An 11,063-nucleotide genomic window follows, 5' to 3' on the forward strand; every position below is an offset into this window, starting at 1 on the left:
AAAGGAGTGTAGATCTTTGCATTTATGTTTTGGACTGACCTTGGGGTTGAAGATGCCTGACGTAATTTTTGTAGTCAAATCCCTCTCACTGTACCACTGCCTGGCTTCAAAATTCATTTTAACTTGTTTTATATATAATCATAGAATATCCTGTCCACTTGGGCCAAAGGGTAGTATAGAAATTGAAAAATTTAAATATATTATGGTGTTAACCTGACTATTCAGCATTTCTAAGTCAGTCAGAAGAAACCTAGCCATTCCTAAAGATAAGCACAATTCAGTGAAGTAAGATTAGCATTTTTCACAGGTGGCATTCCATTGTTAAACAGACGAAACATTTTTAATATGCAAGGACTTTAGCAAAAGTGTTTATTCTTTTAAAAGCATGGCAGTATGCCATACAATCAAGGCATTAAAAATATTTCAGTGAGTTCAGAATATCTAATTCTTAAAGTTTCAACATAAATAATGGTTTCAAAAACAGTTTCATATAGTCATCAAGCAAAGTAAAAATATACATTCTCTAATCCCACAGGCAGGTTTGCAACATCAGTGAACAGGACGCTTATCACAGAAATATAATCAAAACATTCATTCAATGAGATTTGCACAGTTCCTTTCCAAAACCTGTCTGCTATGGTTATGAAAGCAGATTTCCATTATAAATTCAAATCCTTCCCCTCTAAAACTGATGGAAAATTTGAACATCATTCTAGAGCCAGGCAATTTGGGAATAGAAAGAACAGGTTTTAAAATAAGGGATTTAGAAAAGGAATCTTGTGCTATCTTTAAAACTCATCAATTTATTTCAGCATGTGCTTTAAAGACTCCAACCACTTTCCTCAGATGCAAGACACATATAAAACAGTGGCACGAACACTAGAAAAGAACATGCTGAAATAAACTGGTTGATCTTTAAAATGCCCCAAGATTCCTTTCTGAATCCCTCTTCTTCTTTTTTTTTTATGTTGCAACTATATCTTTGATGGGAAAAAAACTGGGCTTATAGCCTTATTCTGTTGTCCAACAACAGCTCAGCTGTGAACAAAGTGTGACTCATGGGTTATATACACAACCCACTAGGATGTGCAGTGTGATCCCTTTAAGTCCTGCTCACTGGGAATAGACTGCACAAAATAGTCAGCCATGCCACCGAAACAACATGAGGGCCATGGCTGGTTGTTTCATAGCTTTTGGTGTGTGAGCAGGACTCTTTTAAGGCCCAAAATATCATTAATGAAAATATGAAAATTGCATTCTGGTCAGATCCAGTTTAGAAAAATGGGCAGTTGCAGTTCACAGAGGTTCAGGGAGGTAGAAAATCATCCCTGCCCAATCCATGCCTACAACAGCTGCTCATCTCAAGGATTAAGGTATGTTTCTAGCCTGACTGTTGTCTCAAACATTTCATATAATTGTATCTTAACAAAAAGTTTCTTGGGCACAGTACACAAAGAGGTCCTCTTGCACAACTCCCAATGAAGTGGACAGGACTTACACAAGTTTCCATGCATTTCAGTAGGAGCTATGCAGAACGTCCTGTCAGACAGCAGTCTTGGTCATTTATGTTTGTTGTTGTGTGCCTTCAAGACATTTCAAATTCATAGCAGCCCTAAGGCTTATCATGGGGTTTTCTTGGCAAGATTTGGTCAGGAAGGGTTGCCCATGCCTTCCTCTGAGGCTGAGAGACTGTGACTTGGCTAACATCACCCAGTGGGTTTCCATAGATTAGTGAGGATTTGAATCCTGGTCTCCAAAGTACTAGTCCAATGCTCAAACCTCTACACCACACTGGCATCCATTGATATATTAAACAAATTTATATTTTCATCCTTCTTTATGTTTCGTGTGGCTCACAGCAGGTTTACAGCAACTGAAATGATGCACGGGGATACATTCAGAAGAGCTGGAGATATACATTTTGTAGACTAACTTTGTTGGTCAATGCCAATCAACAAAAGGCTCTGGTAGTTGTGGTAAAAAAAACAAAGAAAACTTTTCCAAGCTCTGACATTTGATGTCTTCTCATTTCACAGCATGCATAACAGTTGCATATAGCATTCTGAAATGATCAGAGGGCTATACAATAGATAGCAATAAATACATTTTAAAAATGATTTTCAGTAATAAATACAAGTAGAAAAAGTAGCATTGCAGTTGAAGCATTTGGTTTTTAAGATCATTAGAAGCAGAACTCAGTTCCAGCTTCTCCTCCACAGGCTTTCGAAGTACTGTACTTCTTTCTTTTTCTCCCTCACACAGCAACTTCCATTACAGCTCCAAATCCAATTTCAGTACTTCCTTCAGAGGTTACTGGGCACCTGCAAAAGCCACATACAGAATAATGTGTAAATAGAAGGATGAGAAAATACAGAGGACGAAGCTGTCTTCTTAAGATTTGATCTCTCTTTCCCTTGCACTTCATCATTCTCTCACTATAAGCAAATTCCATGTGTTGCATGTTGTTTGCCTTTTACTGAAGGAACTAATCAAGGGATTTATCTCTAGGTGTCTACAAGGGTCATTTTTGCTAGATACACAAACACTTTTCTGCGTCATTAAAATTGTACAGTCCTCCCTCGGTATCCACAGACTTGCCATCTGCTGACTCAAACATCTGCGGATGGCAAGCCCGTGGTGAGGCAACGGAGGAGGAGGAGGAAGAGGCGGGAGGAAGACGAGGCAGAGGAGGAGAAGGAAGAGGTGAGAGGAGGAAAAGGCAGAGGAGGAGGAGGAGGAAGAAATGGGAGAAGGAAGAGGCAAGAGGAGGAGGAGGCAACAATGGAGGAGGAGGCCACCAGTTGCCCACTCACCTGCCACTACTGAGAACAGGGAGAGAGGAAGAGTGCAAGGACAAGTCCCATTGTCCCCAATGATTTGGGAATAACGCAGACTTGAGCATCTGTGGATTTTGGTATCTGTGGGGGGGGGGGGGGGCGTCCGGAATGGATCCCCTATGGATATCCTGGGCCAACTGTACTTTTATTGTCTTAATATCAGCTGGTATTACTACACTAATTGTTGCTGTTGTTATGTACATTCAAGGCAACATCAAAGTATGGCAACCCCATCATAAAGCTTACTTAGCAAGATTTATTCAGAGGAGATTTGAACTGTCTTCTTTTATGGCTGAGAAAGTATGACTATGGGGCGGTACTGACTGGCACTTTATGCCGGCCTGTACGCATGGTAAAGGCTGAGTATCCTCACACTTGAAGCCCTTACTGCACCACCCAGCTGCCATCATGGCATGCACCCATGCATACTGCATGCTCCATGATGACGCATGCCAGGCGCAGCACCCAAATGGTGCTGAATGGAAGGGGTGTTATGATGCCGCACAGCCGGGACACAAAAAAGAAGCCCCTTTTCAGGGTATCTTTTTGTTCCATCCGGGGCTCAAAGGGTCGGCATTAAGCCGCCCATCTGTAGAGGCTCTTACTCAAAATCACCAGTGTGTTTCCATGGCTGAGTGGGATGCAAACCCTGGTCTTTTGGAATCCTAGTCCAGTCCTCAGATCACTACAGCAAACTGGCTCACACTATAATACAGTAATTAAGTGCCAGTAATATTTATTTATTTCATTTTTAGGCTGCCTTTCTCCCAGAAAGGGACCCAAAATGGCTCAAAACTAAAAAAAATTTTTTAAAAAACTTTACAATAGAAATTTTAAAACAATTAAAATCATCAAATAAAAAAGTAAGTAAATAATAAAGTAAAAAAAAAAAATACGTATGTTAAAAAAATGTAACTACAACTCACACCCCATATAAAAGCCAACTCATAATTATGCATTAAAAGCCTGCGTGTATAAAACTGTTTTTGCTTGCAGATGAAAGATAGCAGGGAGGGGGCCAGGCTAGCCTCCCATTGAAGGGCATTCCAGAGGATGGGAGCAGCCACCAAGAAGGCTCTCTCTCATGTCCTCACCAAGAGAACCTACAGTGGAGGTGAGACAGAAAAAAAGCCATCCTCTGAAGATCTTAGGGCTCTGGCAGGTTTGTGTGGGGAGATATGGTCTCTCAAATCGTCAGGACCTAAGCCATATAGAGCTTTGTAGGTCATAACCAGCACTTTGAATTGTGGCCGAAAACGAACTGGTAGCCAGTGAAGCTGTTACAGCAGAGGAGTTTTGTGATCTCTGTAACTTGGCCCCAGTCAGCATTCTAGCACAGGGGTTGGCAACCTCCGGCCCGCGGGCCGGATCCGGCCCGCGGGCACCTTTCCGCCAGCCCCCAGTTCCTCTTGCCGCCGAAATCGCTGCCGATTTCGGCGGCTTCGGCCGCCATTTTGAAGGGCAAAATGGCGGCGCCCATGAAGAGGCCTGCTGCGGCCTCCGGAGCCCTGAAACGGGGCTCCAGCAGCCGCACCGGGCCTCTGTCGCTGGGGCCCTCCAAGAAGGCTCTGGCGGCAGCAGCGGGCCCCTGGGAGGCCAGTTGCTGTCCCTTGGGCCCTCCAGGAGGGCTCCTGCGACAGCAGCGGGCCTCCCAGAGGCCCATTGCCTTTGCTGGGGTCCTCCAGGAGGTTTCCGGCAGCGGCAGCGGGCCTCTGGGAGGCCTGATGCCTTCACTGGGGCCCTCCAGGAGTGCTCTGGCGGCGGCAGCGGGCCCCTGGGAGGCCAGTTGCCGTTGCAGGGGCCCTCCAGGAGCGCTCTGACGGCGGCAGCGGACCCCTGGCGTCAGGGGCCAGTAAAGACAGGGAGGCCTCCAGCGCTGGCGGTCCCCGCCGGCTCTTTCCCGGCCTCTGACAGGGCCTGGGGCCCCATCAGGGGCCAGCAAAGAGGAGGTGGCCTGGCCCCTGGGGGTGGAAGCTCCGCCCCAGAAGGTGGAGGCTCCACCCCCGGCACGCGGCCCCGCCCCCGGGGTGGAAGCTCCACCCCCCCGGCTTCGGCCCCCCAGTTGTCTGAGGGACAGCAACCCGTCTCCCGGCTCAAAAAGGTTGCCAACCCTGTTCTAGCATTTTGAACAGTAATCGACATATTGGACAAATATTGCAATTCATTTTGAACAGATACGTTATTCCAACAAGGAAAAGAAAATGCTGCTATACTTCTCTTTAAGCTACATTTCACTTCTGTTGGTTTTAACTCTTTGCAGGATGGACCCACAAGTAATCCTGGAAAGATTTCTGTGCATGCAGCCCCAGTCAACACATTTCACAAGTACCCGTTTAAGAATCCTACTGATGATCAACTTCACCCATCGTGCTGAAGGATCCAGGCAGACTTCTTTCCCAGACTTCAAGGTGGCTCTGTCAAGAGTGGGGAAAAGACAGTTAAAAAACTGAACGAGGGAAGGATTTTAAGAAAGGAACTGGGCAGGTGCAGGAAACTTACATGACTTCAGAAACAGAACAGTGGGGACCTTCAGGGGTGAGCTCTATACTGGCAATGTGTTTGGGTGGAATCACCTCGGAGATCTTCTCAATGCACCGGCAGCGCAACTCCCCGGTCATAGGGGCAGCTGTGGAGGGCAGGAAAGACAACAACAGAGACTCACAATGCAATTCTATGCATGTTTACTCAAACGTAATGCTAAATGTATTCACTGGAGCTTATTCCTAAGTAGGTAAGCTGTGCAAGCAAACTAAATACTTAATGCCATTCTCCATTCCCGTTTCTGGTTTATGGCAACAGGGTAATTGGTAAAACAAAAAAGTTTAAGGAAAGGTGGTTATAAAAAAACTTTATTTACCAGTGTGATGGCAAGTTTATAATATAAGAAATGTCAGTTTCCACATTTGTTCATTTTATTTAAAATATTTACTATATATATATATATATATATATATATATATTCAGGATTTTATTATTTATTTACTTCATACTTATACTGGATGATTCCAAGCTAATAATGATGATATAACAAGTCTATGTGTAAACAATTACTTTACAATATGGTCTTCAATACTATTCTTTATTGACATTCTAATAATATTATAATTTTATCTTTCTAGATTATATAATTTTTACCACTGAGAAAGACAATTGTCAAAACACGTATGGTTTAATTTGTATTTACTATCTGTATACTTTTACTTCCAATATATGTTCTTATGAAGCACATACATTCCTGATATTATATGTACTTTTACTGCTGGAAAGCTTTATTTGTATGTCACCTGGGACTTCTAGTTTCCAGCATGTGATGTTTATTGCCAAAACTAGCATTTCTTATATTATAAACATGCCATCACACTGGTAAATAAAGGTTTTTTTTAATACTTTTTTTATATAATCGCCTTTCCCTAAACATTTTTGTTTTACCAATTTGTCCTTTTGGTTTAGGAAAACACCTTTGTGTGTTCCACGGGGTTTTCTAAGCAAGGTTTTTCCAGAGGAGGGTTGCCATTGCCTTCCCCTGAGGCTGAGAAAGTGTGACTTGCCCAGGGTCACCCAATGGGCTTCTTGGCTGAGCTGGGAACTGGACCTTGGTCATCAGAGTTGTAATTCAACACTCAAACCACTACGTCTTTCACTTCTGCACACCCACAGATCTTTCCCACATGTTTGAAATCAGGCAACTTTGTTATTTCCCCTTGCGTTTGAATGTAGCACTTACCATTTCATCCCTTAAGACTAGAGCATAAAAACCCACTGGGTAACCTTGGGCAAGTCATACTCTCTCAGTCTCAGCATGGCAATGGCAAAACCCCTTTAAAGCAAGTTGCCAAGAAAACCCTATAATAGGGTTGCCTGTCAGAAACGACTTGAAGGCACATAACAACAACGACAACAACAGAGTTAGCTTTAGGTTACAAAAAAGTTTCTATCAATGTAATACAGTGTGTCAAATGCATTCTTAATTGGAAAAGAAGCTTTTATGAAGAGTAAAAGTTGAGCAAATGTGGACTAAGCCTTGGACTAAGACTCTGGAGACCAGAGTTTGAATCCTAGCTCAGCCATGGAAACCCACTTAGGCAAGTCACACTCTCTCAGCTTCAGGAGTAGAATTCAAAGATATAGCCATGTTAGTCTGTAGAATCAGTATATAGAGAGATCTTGTACCGCCTTTGAGACTCACTGGAAGAAAGAAGTTGGCAGCATGAGCTTTTGTAGACTTAAGTCTACTTCCTCAGATGCATTTGGTATTACAGACTGCCAAAGTAAAGCTGCTTCGGGTTTCTTTGGAGGTATGCTGTTTAAATTATGCATGCACCCTAAGAATCTGGAAGCTGCACCAAAGCTGCACTCCAGTGCTTAGGAATGGAGTGTGGCTTTGGCGCGACCTCTGGACTCTTAGGACCCATGCATCATTTAAACAGCATACCTCCAAAGAGACCCGAAGCAGCTTTATTTTGGCAGTCTGCAACAGGCCATTGTTTTGTAGAAAGATCTTGTAGCACCTGTGAGACTAACTAAAGAAAGAAATTGGCAGCATGAGCTTTCCTAGATTTAAGTCTACTTCCTCAGAGGCATCATACAGAGTTCCAGAGTTTGCTATAAGCTTAAATGCATCTGAGGATGGAAGCAGACTGAGGTCTAGGAAAGCTCCTGCTGCCAAGTCCTTTCTTTCAGTGAGTCTCAAAGGGGCTACAAGATCTCGCCACATAACATAATAATGCCAAATGCATCTGAGGAAGTATTTAAGTCTACAAAAGCTCATGTTGCCAACTTTTTTCTTTCAGTGAGTCTCACGGGTGGTACAAGATCTCTCTACATAATAATAATAATAATAATAATACAGTAATAATACTGTAATACCAAATGCATCTGAGGAAGCCGACTTAAGTCTAAGAAAGCTCATGCTGCCAGTGTCTTTCTTTCAGTGAGTCTCAAAGGTGCCACAAAACCTCTCTGCCTACACTCTCTCAGCCTCAGAGCGTAGAGAATGGCAATCACCCCTCTGAAGAAACCTTGCCAAGAAAATATTATTATTATTATTATTATTATTATTATTTAGAGTGACTTTGTAGCACCTTTGAGACTAAATGAAAGAAAGAAATTGGCAGCATGAGCTTTCCTAGGCTTCAGTCCACTTCCTCAGATGCATTTGCTATGATGATGATGATGATGATGCAGAGAGATCTTGCAGCCCCTTTGAGACTAATTGAAAGAAGTGGGTAGCATGAGCTTTCCTAGGCTTCAGTCCACTTCCTCAGGTGCATTTGCCAAGAAAGCCCCATGGCAGCTTCTCCTTAGGCAAGGACTTGAGAGGGGCACACTATAAGGACTACAAGAAGGAGCTGAGCAAAGGCAGAGGGCTACTGCTGTTTGAGGGTGATCTTGAGGGGAACCCCAAGAGCCCAAAGCTTACCTTGAGCCTGCTGCTTGGCCAGGAGGAGGAGGAGGAGGAGGCTCAGGAGGAGGGCTGGAGGGCACTGGCTCATGATGCTGTTCCTTGTGGGGCGTCCTCCCAAAGAAAGCTCTAGCCTCCTCCATCCTTCCACGGGGCTTTTATAGAAGGCGAGGCTGGAGGGAATGGCCAGCTCCACCCCTCCAGGCCTCATAGGCGCCGATAGAGGGCAGTGGGCCAAGGAAGGCCCAGCCAAAAAGGCCCAAGGCTGCTGGGCAAGTTCCTCAGAAATACCACGTTGCAACAGGGATTTGGCTATTCTCCCCCTCACAGATGGTGCCCTTGTGCCCCTCATGGGCTTCTAGGCTCCCCTTGCTACCAAAGGCTGCATCCACACTGGAGAAATAACCCAGTTTGGTACCTTTTTAAGTTTCTTGGCTGAAGGCTATGGAATTCTGGGAGATGGAGTTTAAAATTACAAGTTCAGTTAAAAGTGACAGTTTGTATCAAATAAAGCCCAGAAAAATCACAACACGATATCAATCCTATAAAACATCCATATCGACATCGAAATAATAGGCTATTTAGTTATATAAAGTGGTGCCAATCCGTCTTTGGCACCTCTTTATATAAAACTACCGTGGCTCCCATGCTGTGGAATTCTGGGAATGGTAATTGGTTGTGGTGCTCAGTGTCGACCGCAAGCCTCGGAGATATATTGCTGGAATGTTTTAACCAAATCCCCAGAATTCCCCAATATTTACTGGAATTTTCAGTCAGAATTATTATTATTATTATTATTATTATTATTATTATTATTAACCTTTATTTACACAGAATCCCCGGAAAGAAATGTTTGACACCACTTTGGTCCAAAACACACTGCAGAAATAATCCAGTTTGAGACCACTTTAACTGCCCTGGCTCAATGCCAGAGAATTCTGGGAGCTAGTTTTCTGAGACACTGAGCCTTCTCTGTCAGAGAGAGTTCTAGTGCCACAACAAACTACCGCTCCTAGGATTCCCTAGCACTGAGTCAGGGCAGTTAAACTGGTCTTAAACTGGATTATTTCTGGGTACTTCAGTTTGATACCCCTATCATGTGTTCATCCAAGCCTAACTTAGGAAAATACATGTCTTCATGTGTCACGGTGCCACAACAAATGACAGTCCCCAGAATTCCACAGCAGGGAGCCATGGCAGTTATAGAAAATGGTGCCAAGTCGGATTATTTCTGCAGTGTCCACGCTGCCACAGATTTCTCCATTGGAGAACCTTTCAGCCTGTCTACAGAGTACTAGTGCCCACAACCAACTACCATTCCCAGAATCCCAACAGACTCTGTTGGATCGCTATATGTCTCCTTTATGCTAAAACAGATTCATTTGGCAGTGTCTTTATAAAAATTATAGTTTTCTTGCATAATATAGGTGGGAAACAGTGAGGATGAGGATGAGGTATGTAGGTATCCATCCTACATAGTTATAGCACTTTGACACTATGGCTCCATTCCAGGGAAACTTGGGATTTGTATGTTGGTGAAGTCCATAGGGTTGTTTGTAAGGCTGTAGAGCTCCCCAGTGGAGACGTCTGTGCCTCTCACCAAACTACAGATCCCAGGATTCTGTAGGATGGACTCATGGTAATGGTATCTAACTGAAGTCATTGTGCCGGTGGGTATACTAAAATACGTTTTCCCTTCTGCAGCTCATATAATCAGCTTTGTCATCTATTAAGTCTGGGGTTCTCATACTGATTTTCACTTTAGATCATGGAGGAACAAAGAGACTTATCGCGTAATTAAACAAACTCGGGATGCAAAGTAAAAGTTGTGTCTTCCCCCCCCTTCTCCCTCTGCATGATGCTGTTCTCTTTGAGTTGTAAAACCTTGAGAGAGGGTCATAAAAGTGTCCCATTTGTCAAATTGAAATAATCTGTTTGGCAAAAATGACGCTTTTGCAATGTTCTCCCACACTTTTACAACCTGAAAAGAATGAGAGTCACGGAGAGGGAGGAAACAAGACACATCTTTTCGTCTGCCTCCCGAGTTTATTAAATGTAGCAATAAGGCTCAAAATGTGTACCATTTCCCAAGGGTGGCTCCCGGGCCCCCAAATCTCCAAAATTTACCAAAGTATTTCTTTCTCCCAGATTTCAAAGCATGTCCCAGAAGCTTTTGTTTTTCAGGCACTTCTTTTTCTACTTATTAGATTATCCATGCTGGAAAAGCTAGGAAGAAAAGGACAGGAAGAAGAAGACGTCATGGAAAAACAAGGATTTCAAGTGCAGGACACCATACCCTGAAGTCCTGCTAAAATGCAAGTAATGAGGCAAGGCATGACAGAACTGTTCCCTGGAAGTATTTAAAACAGATGATGCTAGTACATCAGCCCAGAGGATTTGCCATACATGTGCCATGATGTCTCTCCCCCCCCCCCCCAACATGCTTCTTGATAAAATGATAAAATAATTCCTCAGAAGCAGATTGAGGTTTACAGTGCTTGGATGAAATGGAACCCTTGGGCACCTTTTGGATTTCAACTTAAACTTAACAGTGTCCTTATGGTATTTTCAGAAAGGTTCCAAATGTGGTTGGAAGAGGAAGAGCAGACCATCCACACCGTGGACCATCCATCCTTTTAGTCTAAGTTCTATCCCAAGTTCAAATCTAGAGCTGTAATGGCTACTTTTTTGGTCCACTGGTAATATTGGCTAGGGAATTGTCACCCAGAAAGTAACTTCCAGGCTCTAGTTGTATCCATTCTATAAGTACAGTCACTCCTCCTAACTCGAATATCCACGGAAAAGCAACTTGTACTATTTCCAAT

At 43.4% G+C, this 11,063-nt stretch overlaps 1 protein-coding gene across 1 annotated transcript; it reads right to left on the reverse strand.

Moving 5' to 3' along the window:
- Positions 1-358: 358 nt before the first annotated feature.
- LOC149309347 (growth-regulated alpha protein-like) lies at positions 359-8,349 on the reverse strand. Its single transcript, XM_089531231.1, has 4 exons — positions 8,257-8,349; positions 5,337-5,463; positions 5,167-5,251; positions 359-2,321 (listed from the first exon to the last, which is right to left on the reverse strand). The coding sequence occupies exons 1-4, from the start codon at positions 8,327-8,329 to the stop codon at positions 2,304-2,306; spliced, it is 303 nt and encodes a 100-aa protein (XP_089387357.1). The 5' UTR covers positions 8,330-8,349; the 3' UTR covers positions 359-2,303.
- Between the last annotated feature and the right edge of the window lie 2,714 nt (positions 8,350-11,063).

The sequence above is a fragment of the Sceloporus occidentalis genome, unplaced genomic scaffold (assembly GCF_023333645.1).
Source record: "Sceloporus occidentalis isolate IW3139 unplaced genomic scaffold, rSceOcc1.0.p SCAF_7, whole genome shotgun sequence".
NCBI lineage: Eukaryota > Metazoa > Chordata > Lepidosauria > Squamata > Phrynosomatidae > Sceloporus > Sceloporus occidentalis.